The 14,697-nt window shown below is 45.5% G+C and overlaps 1 protein-coding gene across 8 annotated transcripts in view; it reads right to left on the reverse strand.

The window, feature by feature from the left end:
* Positions 1-10,493, reverse strand: part of LOC133281920 (zinc finger CCCH domain-containing protein 18-like) — a 70,918-nt gene extending 60,425 nt beyond the window's left edge. For 7 of the 8 annotated variants that reach the window (XR_009747597.1, XR_009747598.1, XM_061477807.1 and 4 more), the window contains exons 1-4: positions 9,873-10,492; positions 3,557-3,641; positions 735-883; positions 327-419 (exon numbers count right to left, since the gene is read on the reverse strand). Coding sequence is in view for 6 of the 8 variants with exons in the window: in XM_061477807.1 (XP_061333791.1) it covers positions 327-419; positions 735-883; positions 3,557-3,641; positions 9,873-10,457 (912 nt within the window). In the remaining 2 variants the exon portion in view is untranslated. Of the gene's footprint in view, positions 1-326; positions 420-734; positions 884-3,556; positions 3,642-9,872 lie in introns of all 8 variants that reach the window. The other variant, XM_061477808.1, reaches the window with a different exon arrangement.
* Positions 10,494-14,697: the final 4,204 nt, after the last annotated feature.

The raw sequence follows: 14,697 nt of genomic DNA on the forward strand, positions 1-14,697 counted from the left end.
GTTTTTCTTTGTGGAGGGCTTGACTTCAGGGCCACAAACTCCCCCTAGCTCATGTGAATATTATAAACAAAAAACAAACACAAAAAAAAGAAAAAAGAAAAAAAAAAACCCAAAACAAAACAAAAAAACAAACCTGGGCATCAGCTCCTCTTGACTGTGCAACAACTGTGATATACAACAAGACACAGTTAATAGGTTAAAAGGTAAAAGGAAGGTTGCTCAGAAGGAGCAAGACACTACATGCTCCAAAGAGATCTCCCTGCGCCCAGTGAAACAGGCCACCAGATTTTGGAGACACCAGCATGCTTCCTGAGGATGGCACTTACCTCTTTAGCATGCCGGAGTCCTCTCTCCCAGGCACTTTCTGTTGGAGGTTCTGGGGGGGGTGGAGGTAAGATTTCATCAACGACTGGCCCTCCCTGTTGGAAAGGTGAGAAGAGGAAGGAGACAGACACTTGACATTAGTTTTAAGTAACAAACTCATGCTTTGTTACCCCAGAGTACATCCAGACACTGGAGATATATTAGCAGGACATAAGCTGAGACATACATGGAAAATTATTCCCCTCTACTAGCAACTACAAGAGCACCTTTTAAAATATCATATATCCAACTGATGAATTGAATAGTGACTAATGTTGTTAAAGTACTAAAAAACCCAAACCATCTTCACTTATCTCAGGAGACAAAAGCTATGTGCAGAAGCTATAAATCCACAGAACAGATACCCATACCCAAGGGTTGGCTGGCATCAGTGGGTGAGGGCCAATGGGAGGAGCACCATTTGGGGAGAAGGGCTCAGGCTTGGAGATCAAGGAGTAGTTTCCTTTGTCATTCACACCAGGGTGAATAAATCGACAGTTCATGCCCCAAGTACAGTGACCTGTGGAAATACAGTTCTGTTAGACCCCTGTATACCTACAGCAAACATTTGTTCAGCCCCACAACTTTTTAAAACCAAGCAAAGAACAACACTGTTTGAGACATGTGATTTTTCTTCTCTCTAGCTCTTGAGATATACCTCTTTTCATACATGACACTCATCACCCACCACCTTCCCAGAGAAGACGAATAGATCCAGTCACAGACGGATGAATGTACAAGAACCTCATTATGGTGAGGAGAAAGGAGAGATAGATGTATACACACCATTAGGCAAATGCAGTAATAAGCCTATGAGCTCTTCAAGTCTTATTAATGACAAATACTCCAAGTTAGAAGCTTCACTTTTTACAGAAAACAACGAATGCATATAACCTGACAGCAAAGAAAGCATCACAGGGCATTCAAAATAAACAGCACTCTGGTGAGGCATAAAGTACATCAAAGCTTTTCCCTCCAGCTGAATCCACAAGCTTGCCAGCACAAAGCAGGAAAGGAGACATCACTGTGGAGTGCAGCAGACAAATCTGAAAGCTGCTCATTAGCTTCAGGTACCAACCCCAAGGAAATTGTAACACTCAGGTGTCTCTAACAGGATACAAAGCTAATTCCCAACTTTAATTTACCTTGCCTCAGAAACAACCCCCTTTTTTTGTTTTATTCCAGCAATCCACTCAACATCAGGCAAGAGACATTTTGCAGATCTCCCAGCAGACAACTGCATCACAAAGTTATTGCTAATTCTGCAGTAGTTCAGGTTTTAGTGTACTGGCTGGAGGGGCAAGGGAGCTGTTAACACTGCTGGGGCTCAGGGAAGAAACCCTGACCTTGGCTGGCAGGGTAACATGTCAGAAATTCACACCGCACCTGGGTCCCTGGAAATGCTCCTCATCAGTCCCAGATTAACCATGAGCTGGTGTCAGAGGTAACACTGGATGCTTTTGCACTGTCAATTATAACAAGAGCACAAATCCCTTTGCACAGTGGCTTATCCTTTCTCAGTGCCTGAGCACTAGGTGTAGGAGCTGCCAGACACCTGTGCCAACACTTCCTACTGAGGCGTCAAGGGGAATGGTCACCCTGACAAATAACGAGTCCTGCTATGTATATCAAGGTGGCTATACAGCAAGTTTGCTGGAAGGCCTTGCAAGCTAGTCATTCACACCACTGGATAGATGCAGCCACGAGTGCTCCTCCAACACAGTAAAGAGAAAAACCTGAAGGTCCTGAAGGTCCCATGTGAGCAGCGCCTGATCTTCCTGGTGGCAGTAAAGCCTTTATGGGCCAAGCAGGAGCAAGTGTCAATGTTAACTGACACCAAATCAAAGAATAACAACTACAGCAGGAGATCCTGCAGTCTGAACTTTGACTCGAGCAAATATTTCCATGCTGCAACGGAGGTGTGTGTCACGCTAAGGATTCAGGAACAAATAGCTCTCTTTCCTGAGGGACTTCCCTGTTCCACCATCATCATCACCAACACCTTTGTGTCTCAGCACATGGAAAAAATCTGATACTGAAAGACATTCAGGAAGCAGAGTATGCAATATGCAATGGTCAGGTCTCTGGAAACCCCTAAGCAGCTCCCTACGTTGCATTACACCACTGATGTAAAGAGTAAGAGACTCCATCCTGTTTTCCACCCTTCTTTTAATTACAGATATTCATAAACTGTTTCAAGGGTGACTGCAAATAAAACCAAATAAATGAACAAACCTTAAGTGAGATGAAGCTGGAGGAAGTGAAAGATTATATTATTCAGATATAATCAGTTTAAATAAGAAAACTTTTATAAAACCTAACTCTCTACGCTATATATAAAAAAAAAAAAAAAAGGATAGTCTAAAAGATAGCTGTTGTGGAGTTGCCCAAACTTTGGGAAATGTCCTATTAATATTTACTACAAAAAATTTACAATAAGACAAAGCAAGTTTATTCCATTCTGTTTAAAAAACACTAGCAAGTCTGGGGCCCCCAACGCAAGAAGGACATGGAGCTGTTGGAGTCCAGAGGAGACCATGAAGATGCTCCAAGGGCTGGAGGACCTCTGCTATGGAGACAGGCTGAGAGCTGGGCTTGTTCAGCCTGGAAAAGACTCCAGGGAGACCTTAGAGCAGCTTCCAGTGCCTAAAGGGGCCAACAAGAAAACTGAAGAGGGGCTTTTGACAAGGGCCTGTAGGAACGGGACAAGGGGGAATGGCCTTAAACTGACAGAAGGGAGACTGAGATGAGATCTTAGGTGGAAGTTCTTCCCTGTGAGGGTAGTGAGGCGCTGGCACATGCTTCCCAGAGAAGCTGTGACTGCCCCATCCCTGGCAGTGTTCAAGGCCAAGTTGGACGGGGCTTGGAGCAACCTGGTCTAGTGGAAGGTGTCCCTGCCCATGGCAGAGGGTTGAAACTAAATGAGCTTTAAGGTCCCTTCCAACCCAAACCATTCTATGATTCTAAGTCTTCCCTTATTTGCTTCCACAGGCTCACCACACTTATGGCAAAGCCACTTTTGCATGCTGGCTCTATGTAAATTCAGCATCTGGCTGCCAAGAAACAGAAAGGTGATACTGGGGATGCCTGGGGCAAAGTTTATCATGCAGACAGCAGCTTAAGGGGTACAAAATCAAACAAGAAAAAATTAAAGCAACTTTGGTTTTCTTCTGCCATTACAGTATGTCATTACCTTTCATGAAGAATCGGCAGGTGGGACGTGGCCTCACTTTTCTGTCACTGGGGTCTTTAACTTCTCCTTCTTCTAAGTCATCATCCTGGAACAGACAGACAAGCTGACATTTCACGTGGTGCATTTTCTGCAGCGACTTGACATTTCACAATATAGTCAAATATCAGTCACTGAAAACATACCCTGGAGCGAAACAGAAGAGAAAAACAATATAAAGTTACAATAAATACCCCACAGCATCTTCGCAATGTGCTGCTACAAACAGAAAGATTCATCAACCTCGGTGTTTCAAAAGTGACTGCCAAACCCTCCAGGTGTTATGGACATCTTGATGCCACACCACAGACGAAGGTTTCAAGCTGCATAATTTTACCTGAAACATACTAGACTGTCCCCTGCTTGGCACTCATGTCATGCCTATTTAAGCTCAAGCCAATTCCTTCTATTTAAAATACACAGTGGTATTCCTGCATTAATGCAATAACCCAGCAGCATTTATCTAGTTCTGAAGGACAACTGCTATCACCGTAACTATTTCCAACATGCTTCCCCACAGTGCTGAGGAACAACTTCACACAGGCTTCTCAGGAAAAAAAGTCACACATATTTCTTCCAGTCTTCTCTGGCAACAACTTGACACCTTCCCTTCTACTCCTCACCTCCAGGCAAGAATTCTGAATCAGCCCAAATAAAACTCTACATCAGCCCCAGGCACTGCAGCCCCAGGAAGAAAGTCTGGGAGATAGAGGTTGTTTTGAAGATTAACCACCACAGGGGATGAGCACGAAATAAGTCATGAAACACCCCAAGAAGTTGAAGGTTATTGTGTGTTGAACAAATGTGTTGAAACTTTTGTTCAAAAGTGTTGAAACTTTTAAAGTACCAGCCTTTGTCTTTGTCCTCCAGGAAAAAAAAAACACACCAACCCTCAACCTTCACTGGCTTCATGAGTCTGCAGCTGAAAAATCAAAAGGAGGCAATGCAGAACGCAAAGACATACATGACTAGAGAATTTTCAGAGGTATCTGGCAAGGAAATCAACTATTCAATCTAAAAGGCACCCTGGCCTTCCCTCACTCTGCCTCCATTCACCACCACAGAACTTTTCAGCATCTGAAACATCTGAAGAAGGAGCATCTGGTGGAGGCCTTCCCTTTGTGTGGCAATGACAACTGCCTTGTGGCAAAGACAGCAGTTGTCTACATGGAGAAGATAAGGAAAGTTATGTACTTAGACCAATTTAGCAGCTGAAAAGGAAGAAAAAAACTCATCGCTTGGCTGTAAATAAAAAAAGGATCTCTAGAGAGACTGGTTAACAGCTTCTGCTGCTACATTCCTCTGAAGGCAATACAAGGAGAACTGCCCTGAACAAGAATGGATTTTAAAAAACACATATATTCAAATTAAAATTCGCATTAATATTCCCCTCCAAGAACAATAGATATAAAAAATGGACTACTCGGTGGATAAAGAACTGGCTGGATGGCTGCATGCAAAGAGCTATGGTCAACAACTCAATGTCCAGCTGAAGACCAATAATGAGTGGTGTCCCTCAGGGATAGGTGTCGGGATCGGTCTTGTTCAACATATTTGTCAGTGCCATGGACAGTGAGATTGAGTGCACCCTCAACTAGTTTGCCAATGACACCAAGCTGTGTGATTCAGTTGATATGCTAGAGGGAAGGAATGCCATCCAGAGGGACCTTGACACGCTTGCCAGGTGGGCTGATGCCAACCTCAGGAAGTTTAACCATAACAAGTGCAAGGTCCTACACCTTGGTCAGGCAATCCCAGGCACAGCTACAGGTTGGGCAAAGAAAAGATTCAGAGCAGCCCTGGGGAGGACTTGGGGGTGTTGGTCGATGAGAAACTTGAGACAGCTTCAGTTTGCGCTTGCAGCCCAGAAACCAACTGTATCCTGGGCTACATCAAAAGGAGTGACAAGCAGGTCGAAGGAGGTGATCCTGCCCCTCTACTCAGCTCTTGTGAGACCTCACTTGGAGTACTGCGTACAGTTCTGGTGTCCTCAACATAAAAAGGACATGGAACTGTTAGAACAAGTCCAGAGGAGGGCCATGAGGATGCTAAGGGGGCTGGAGCACCTCCCATCTGAAGACAGGCTGAGAAAGTTGGGGCTGTTCAGTCTGGAGAAGAGAAGGCTGCCTGGAGACCTCATAGCAGCCTTCCAGTATCTGAAGGGGGCCTACAGGGATGCTGGGGAGGGACTCTTCATTAGGGACTGTAGTGATAGGACAAGGGGTAATGGGTTCAAACTTAAACAGGGGAAGTTTAGATTAGATATAAGGAAGAAGTTCTTTACTGTGAGTGTGGTGAAGCAGTGGAATGGGTTGCCCAAGGAAGTTGTGAATGCTCCATCCCTGGCGGTGTTCAAGGCCAGGTTGGACAGAGCCTTGGGTGACATGGTTTAGTGTGAGGTGTCCCTGCCCATGGAAGGGGGTTGGAACTTGATGATCTTAAGGTCCTTTCCAACCCTAACAATTCTATGATTCTAAGACAGAAGTCTGAAAGCAGAATAAAATGTAGAGGTTTAACAGTTTTCCCTAAAGCTGGGGACGGCATTCAGCAACGTGTGAATGGCATAACCAGCTCAGCTCTACTTCTTTCAAAGGAACTATGTGAAGTCTTTGCAAATGCTATACTTGAACAAAAGGAAAAGTATTTCTGTGAGGTCTCCTTGGAATCAGGCAGCTGAGAGCCCTGTTATGAGATAATGCATGAAAACCAGAGTACAGATTCATCTTGTGGTTTGTAAGGAAAGCGCTTCCAAGAATGCCTTAGACTTTAAAGGAAAGCATTCATATTTTAATCAAGAAGCAGGCATGGAGTCAGGAGTCCAGGATTTTTTTTCTCACCCTGCCTGGGCTCTCCCACAGCATGCTGGAATTCCTTCCAAGCAAATCAGAAACACAAAACTTTTAGAAAATACATGTTTAACAAAATCACCTGACAGAATAGGCATGAAAAAGAAAAATTATGTCACCTTTTTTAAGCAACAGAATTGTCAAAGCACCATTGGAGCAAAAACCACACAATATACAACTCTTCAGTGAAAAGGGAGGAAGGTCTCTCCAGCAAGGTTCCGTGAGAGGAGAGGAGCGCTGCTGGATCTAGTATTCACCAACAAGGAGGGTCTGGTTGAAGTGGTGATGGTCAATGACAGCCTGGGCTGCAGTGACCATGAGATGGTGAAGTTTAGGATCCTGCGTGGGAGGAATAAAATACCTAGCAAGGCCACAATTCTGGATTTCCGAAGGGCCAGCTTTGGCCTCTTCAATCAATTGCTAAGGGAAGTCTCATGGGAAAGGGTACTAGGTGGTAAAGGGGCTCAAGGTAGTTGGTCAGCATTCAAGGACCACTTCTTCCAAGCTCAGGATCAGTGTCCCAGTGGGTAGGAAGTCAATTAGGGGAGCCAGGAGACCAGCATGGTTAAACAAGGAACTGCTGGGCAAACTCATGCGGAAAAAGAGAATCTATGGATTATGGAAGGAGGGGCTGGCCACTTGGGAGGAATATAGGACAGTTGTTAGAGGATGTAGGGAGGCAATTAGGACAGCTAAGGCCTCCTTGGAACTTAATCATGCAAGTCGGGTTAAGGACAATACAAAGGGCTTCTTCAAATACATAGCGGATAAAACTAACACAAGAGACAATATGGGCCCACTGCTGAACGAGGTGGGTGCCCTGGAGACAGAGGAAATAAAGAAGGCAGAGGTGCTGAATGCCTTCTTTGCCTCTGTCTTTACTCCTGCAGGCTCTCCCCAGGGGACCCAGATTCCTATAGCCCCAGAAGGAGTCAGGATAAAGGAGGAGTTTGCTTTGGTAGATGAGGATTGGGTTAGGGATCAGTTAAGCAATCTGGACATCTATAAATCGATGGGTCTGAATGGAATACACCCATGGGTGCTGAGGGAGCTGACGGAGGTCATTGCTGAGCCACTCTCCATCATCTTTGGTAAGTGGTGGGAAACAGGAGAGGTGCCTGAGGATTGGAGGATGGCAAATGTCACGCCAGTCTATAAGAAGGGCAAGAAGGAGGACCCGGGTAATTATAGACCGGTCAGCCTTACCTCCATCCCTGGAAAGGTGATGGAACAACTTATTCTTGACACCATCTCTAGACATATCAAGGATGAGGGGGTCATTAAGAGCAGCTAACATAGTTTTACCAAGGGGAAGTCATGTTTGACCAACCTTATACCCTTCTATAAGGAAATAACTAGGTGGATGGATGATGGTAGAGCGGTAGATGTGTTTTTTCTTGATTTCAGTAAGGCATTTGATACTGTATCCCACAGCATCCTCATAGATAAGCTAAGGAAGTGTGGGCTTGATGATCAGGTAGTGAGGTGGATCAAGAACTGGTTGGAAGGAAGAAGGCAGAGAGTTGTGGTCAATGGGGCAGAATCTAGCTGGAGGTCTGTGACTAGTGGAGTCCCTCAGGGGTCGGTGCTGGGACCAGTGCTGTTTAATATTTTCATCAACGACCTGGATGAGGGAACTGAGTGTACCCTCAGCAAGTTCGCTGATGATACTAAACTGTGAGGAGTGGCTGACACACCAGAAGGCTGTGTTGCCATTCGGCGAAACCTGGACAGGCTGGAGAGTTGGGCGGGGAGAAACTTGATGAAATTCAACAAGGGCAAGTGTAGAGTCTTGCATCTGGGGAAGAACAACCCCATGTACCAGTACAGGTTGGGGGCTGACCTGCTGGACAGTAGTGAAGGGGAAAGGGACCTGGGGGTCCTGGTGGATAGGAGGATGACCATGAGCCAGCAATGTGCCCTTGTGGCCAAGAAGGCCAATGGCATCCTAGGGTGCATTAGAAAGGGTGTGGTTAGTCGGTCAAGAGAGGTTCTCCTCCCCCTCTACTCTGCCTTGGTGAGGCCGCATCTGGAATACTGTGTCCAGTTCTGTGCCACACAGTTCAAGAAGGACAGGGAATTGCTTGAAAGAGTCCAGCGCAGAGCTTCTTTACTGTGAGAGTGACAGAGCACTGGAACGGGTTGCTCAGGGGGGCTGTGGAGTCTCCTACGTTGGAGATATTCAAGGCCTGCCTGGACAAGTTCCTGTGTGATGTACTCTAGGTTACCCTGCTCTTGCAGGGGGGTTGGACTAGACGATCTTTTGAGGTCCCTTCCAACCCTTGGGATTCTGTGTGTGATGAGCTTCCTGAGCACATGGCCAGGGCAGCTACACAGCTACAGGGACTGGAAGGCAACACCACCTCTCCAGTCTGAACCCTCCCCTCCTCAGCTGAGGAGATCCACACTAGGTGACCCCATCCACAGCCCATTGCTTCTTTGTCTGGTCACCAGGACAGTCACAACGGTGCCCCAACCTAGCCTAGCTGTGCAGGACCCCTTCTGGCATGAAGAGCCAGAAGCAGAGACAAGTGCTGTGGGCCAGCAACTTCTCTTTGCAGTGCTTTGCACTCCCACTATTCAGATTCAAGCAAGGTGTCCATCAGACCAGGAACCCACAAGGAGGTACTCTACTGCTAGAATTGCTTTGTCCTGTTTTCTTCTGCCTGCAAGAGGAAAACTGGTATTAAGCTGTATTAAGCACAACTGCTGTATTGCAGTGCTTCCCACCTAAAGACAAAGACGGATAGAGTGGTGATTAGGGCAAACAGCAATGCAATTAAAGCCAGGTTTTGATTTTTCTAAATAGCTGCATTTGTCCTCAGCTGTGAAACAGCAGCTACTGGGACTACACATCCCTGAACACATCACCCAAACCACATGCAGGGGCTTCCTGGTTAGGCACTTTCCAGAGAGCCCAACACCTTCTGCTCTTCTTCCATGCATCCAGATACTGATAGATGCCAAGAACCAGCTCAGGGCCACAGGCTTCCTGCACATGCCTGGTGCCTCAAGCACAGCAGCCACTCCCCAGCACCAGCCTCTCAACCTCAACCGGTAAGACAGCTTATTAACACCTAATCCATAGTTAAGTAATTTGCTGTCAGCAGCACTCAAAAGTCCTCCAAGAGCTGAGGCAGCACTGGAGCCCTTCCATGTTCATCAATGGGAACAAAGCTTATTTGCGACAGCTCTGACAATATTTGGCACAAAGCTTTTCTACAGTATATAGCATTAGACATTGATTTTAGGATTTGGTACACACTATGGTCTTACCTCCAAAGAGAAAGTGTGTTACTTACACACTGGGGACTCAGCTAACAGCTAATTCATGTCAAAGAAGGAAGGCATGGCAGTCTAAGAGCCAAACAGTTTGGAAACGCAAGGACAGGTCTCTCCCTGCAGGACTCTGCCCGAGACCAGCTCCTACTTACATCAATTTCTCCATCATCAATTTCTCCATCATCATCTTTCTTCTTCTCCTTGAGGGGATCCTGGCCATCCTTTCCATCATCACTTTTGCTGCTGGATTTTTTCTCATCTTCATGGGCATCATCTCCTTTCTCCTCTTCCTTGTCATCCTCACCAGCAGCTTTCTCACCATCCTCCTCTACAGCAGCAGCACTTGGTTCTTCAAGAACTTCCTCGTCATAGTCCAACTCATGTTCATCTAGTTCACGGGTGACAGAGGATGCTTCATCACCAAGGTCATTTGTCTGATCTTCCTCCTCTCCTTTGCAAGGCAGAGGGCTCTTCAGCTCCCCACTCTGCTTGTTGTTGTCAGATTCCTGAGACTTAGTTTCACTTAAGAGGTCCTCTTCATCTGAGTGGTTCTCCACTTCACCACGACTCAGTCCCCTGGCTGCATCCTCCTCCTCTCCCATAATGCTGCCTTGCCCACCCTCTCCATCGAGTTCCCGATCTGAATAACTCTCCTTCAGGACTTCATCATTGGAATGCTGCTGGTCCTCTTCATCAGGAGAGCAGGGATTTCGCTCAGGGCTGTCAGAAACATCCATCAGTACCTGATAGTCTGCAGAGGGTATAAAACAATACTTGTTATGGGGAGCAAGATGGAAAAATCAAGGATCACCTTGCAGAATTGGTACTCTTGTATTCCACCTCCTAAAGAAGAAAATGTTGCTTGAATTCATGAACATGGTTTATCATAGTACCTTCAAGAAGGAAATACAGAGTTTAAGCTGCATAAGGAACTGATTCTGATATAGTCCCAGACTAGACAAGAGTGTGCTACCCTTCACATACAGCAATGGAGCCTGAGGTTGGAATTTCATCTACAAGCTCTAACACTCTCACCAAATCACCATTTGAAACACCAAGGTGTATTTTCTAACTATAAGCACATGGCCTGGCAGACTGCACAGACTCCTGAAGGAGCACAGGAGCATAACTTACAGTGATGCTGGAAAAACAGCCTGTATCTTTACAGGACCTTTTACACTGCATGCAGAATAGATATGAAAGCAAAGACAGCATACATTCACAAAAACACTTGGATTTTTAATCAGGTTTAACTTAGGCAGTGCATGTATTGCAATCTAATCTCCATCTGCTTTACAGACTAAAGATTCAAAATTCCTTCAAAGAAGATCAACTTCATAACTGCCTGCACCATGTAATTTTGCTAGAAGCTCAGTATGAACATGTGCTCAATACAAGTAAGTTAAAAATTAGATGTCTGCTTAGAACAAGCACAATAAATGCAACAGAAAGAGACAAGATGTAAAGCTGGGAAAAAAAAAAAAAAGTAAGCCATATAGCTGCTTATTTTACTCCAGAAAACAAAAAAAAAACATGAATTACAGAACCGCCTGACCCAAGGAACTGGTTGAGCTGTCTATTACTAGTAATATTATTAGTTTACATCTAGGCAAAAGTTCCTGGTGATTAAGAACTCTTACCCTTTGGCTGTGGTCTCCTGCTGCAGCATGTCCTTAGCCATATAAATGACAGCAGCAACTCCTGCCTTGTCCCCCTCAGCAATAACCAACAGTGCTTGGCTACCTCAGAAGAGCCCAAGCTGAGAAAGGTGCCCCAGCAAGTTTTCCAGCACCAAGGCAGCCAATTCTCAGAGAGATAAAAGCACCCACTGCAGCTCTCTGGCTGTATCAATGGAACTGTTCAACAGAGGCATTGGCTCCTCTCAAGGTGGCACCTTGCCAGGGGACTAAATTCACCATTTCACTATATGTTACCTCCTCCTCCAAACCCAAAGGTTTGTACAGGAACAAGCTTGGGCAGTCATCAGACAGAAATGAAAAGCTAAAGATAAACCCCAAGGTTTACAGAAGCATGTTTAGGGAAAACAAACAAACAAACAAACAAACAAAAACACCCACCCCAAACCCACAAGGTTACAAATCAATAGGACTTCATCTTAAAATGTTTCACGTTTTACTTCAGCTGCTCCTAGCAAGCACATTTACTGCTGGTGCAACAAAAAAAACATAGCGTAAATTACCACATTTTTATCTGTTATTGTCAAGACCTTGGAGCAGAAAGGCTACAAGATTCTGGTAGCTCCTTTAAACACGCCCAACAATCCTTTATGAAAAGGAAGTTACTAACACCAGGCAGCTCTGTGCTACTTAACCTTTCCCTGACCCACCCTGTCGCTTCTGACATGCTCCTCTGACTGGTTCTGCATAGTAAAAGTTATTATTTACTATCAAAGAGCAATAACAGACAGACAGAAGGCAGACCTAGCCACAGCATCCAAACAGACTGCCATATGCTGTGACCACCACCAAAGCAAATACAAGCCTTCACAGCATATGAAGCCCAAAACATTTTGGTAGCAACAGAATTGGGGATCTCTGTGTTGAAATACATCAGGAGGGCAAGCTCAGGGAACATCTCTTCTGTATCAAGAGCCCATGACTGGAAAACAGGAAGGCACAACAACTTTGTTACCCATGCTACTCAGCTGCTTCATTATGAACTCGCCAGGAGCAGGGTCGTTGTACTTATGTCCCGTACACTGCCAGATGTACTGTCATTACTGAGATAATATTTCCTGCCTTCACCCTCACGAAGACATGATGAGCTGGTATTTGCAGCAAACTCTCAAGATGAAAGTCACACTAAAGAAAATGCTCCTTGTTATACTATGGGAGGTGTGCAGAAAAGAAGCTAAAACAAAAGAAATAATAAAAAAAAAAAACAAAAAAAAAAAACACAACAAAAAACCACAATGAAAAACACTCTCAGAAGCAGTAAGAAGTAGTAAGAAGTCTGTCAGTACTTAACCATGCTCTGCTTTATGTCTTCAAAGCCCCACACAGAGATTAGATAATTAATAAAGTATTTGTTACAGGTTTATACACTTTCACTATTACATTAGTTACATACATATTTACAATTCCCGCATATAGGCGGGGGATATTATAACTAGCGTCAAGAATTTACTGTCATAAGTCTCCTCCTCTTGGCGTCTGTGCACTGCTCTGCGGTGATTGTGGGCAAGGGTCTTGAGGATGAAGTAAACAGTCTTCCTCTTGTGAGTAGGGGTATAGATGAAGTAAGCAGTCTTCTTCACAGTGTACTTTTCACCTTTGGCACAGTTGGCCCCCCAGTAATCACACAACCAGCTATATCTGTAATTATTCTGATAACTAGCAAAGATTTAAACCAGTGTGCCCTTCCTGCAAAATTTATTGCAGGATGGGCAGACAAGGAGTATCCCAAGCTAGCAGATGTTTGGGAGGCTCTGTCTCTAAACTAACTGATAAGTAGAAGGATGGTGTGAAATAACTCACTCATGTTTAGTGGGACCACTAAATCCTGTTATCTCACCACAGACTTACAACACAAAGATTGTTCTTTAAAACTAAAGACACTTTAGAAGACTACTGTGAAACAACTAATTCATGTTTAGTGGGGCCACTACATTCCACAGACTTACAACATAAACATGGTTCTCTTTCTACAACCTAAGTTAAGCTAAAAAAGTACTTTATGTTTTTCCAGGCACTAGTTTACTTTATATCAAGTCCGTGTCGTCGTCCCCCCCTTCTTTTACCTTTACAAATTCTTTTGCTATGTGACTCTGTTTTGCTCAAGAGATCTTAACCTATTTAACTTATTGTCTAGTCTTGTGTCTTTAGCAAGTTTTGTTTCTGTTATTGCAAACTCGTACAGTTATATCCACATAACCACACCTATGATTTGCGAAAGCCAATACATTTATGTGTTTATCACAAGATACAACAACAGCAGCAGCAGCCACAGCCGCACCAGCGGTGCACAGGCAGCGGCCAAGCACGAGTCAGCCTCACCCGCCGCCCCGGCAGCCAGCGCAGGAGCCCTAGCCAGGATGGCATGATGCAGGCGGCGCAGCACCGCCCAGCCCAGCAACCACCGCAGCTGCTCCTCTAGTGTTGACACGTTGCGTCTCCAGTCGCAGGGCGTTCACGTGACCCAGCGAACAGCCATAGCAACAGATGTCGTTCCGACTCCATGCCGCCCGCCTGCTATCTTGGAGATGCCACAGAAAAGCTATGCGCGGCTCGCCGCTACCATCTTGGGGTGGTCGGACGCGGAAGCGTAGGCGGAGCCATGCCGTCCGCCGCCATCTTGGGCGGGGCGGAAGAATGCGGTGGCTTAAGGGATCTCGCACAGTGTGGTACTTGTAGTTGCGAGTGATGTCGTTCCATTGGCGCTCTGCCTCTTCCCAGTAAGGACTGCATCTGTTACCATCCCGGAGTGTGAAGCTGGTGGTGTAGGTCTTGACCCTGCCTCTCTCAGATGTCAGCAGCCCTTCTGAGAGGTGAGGCGTTTTGGGGGAGCTCCCACCCCCAAGGATTGTCCCTACACCCAGTGAAACACAGAATCAGACTCTACAACTCAGAGAGAGTTATAAAGCAAGGTTTTAATTACAGCGGCGGGTGGAAGGGGGATCACTGCTTCTAACTTGCACCCCAAAGGGTTAATCAAGCAGATATTTATTACACACAAACATGCATATTCATTAGGTGCCCGAGAGAGCGGTGAGGCTATTACTCTTAGATTAGGTACTCATTATCACAAGTCTTCTCCCTTTTGGCCCTTGCTCACTGCCCTCCGCTGGTCATGGACAGGGATTAAGTAATTGTCGTGTTTTAAACCCTGTTGGCAAGTCAGCCACAAAGACCACCGGCTCAGCCCTCCACCTTCTCCCCACCCCCCTGCAGCAGGAGGGACAGGGAGGAGAATCGAAAGAATGTAAGTTCTAGGGGTTGAGATCAGAACAGTCCAGTA

Source organism: Pezoporus flaviventris, unplaced genomic scaffold (genome assembly GCF_033815535.1).
Source record: "Pezoporus flaviventris isolate CSIRO_AGI_PZ_B2104156 unplaced genomic scaffold, CSIRO_AGI_Pfla_v1 ptg000109l, whole genome shotgun sequence".
In the NCBI taxonomy this organism is placed as follows: domain Eukaryota; kingdom Metazoa; phylum Chordata; class Aves; order Psittaciformes; family Psittacidae; genus Pezoporus; species Pezoporus flaviventris.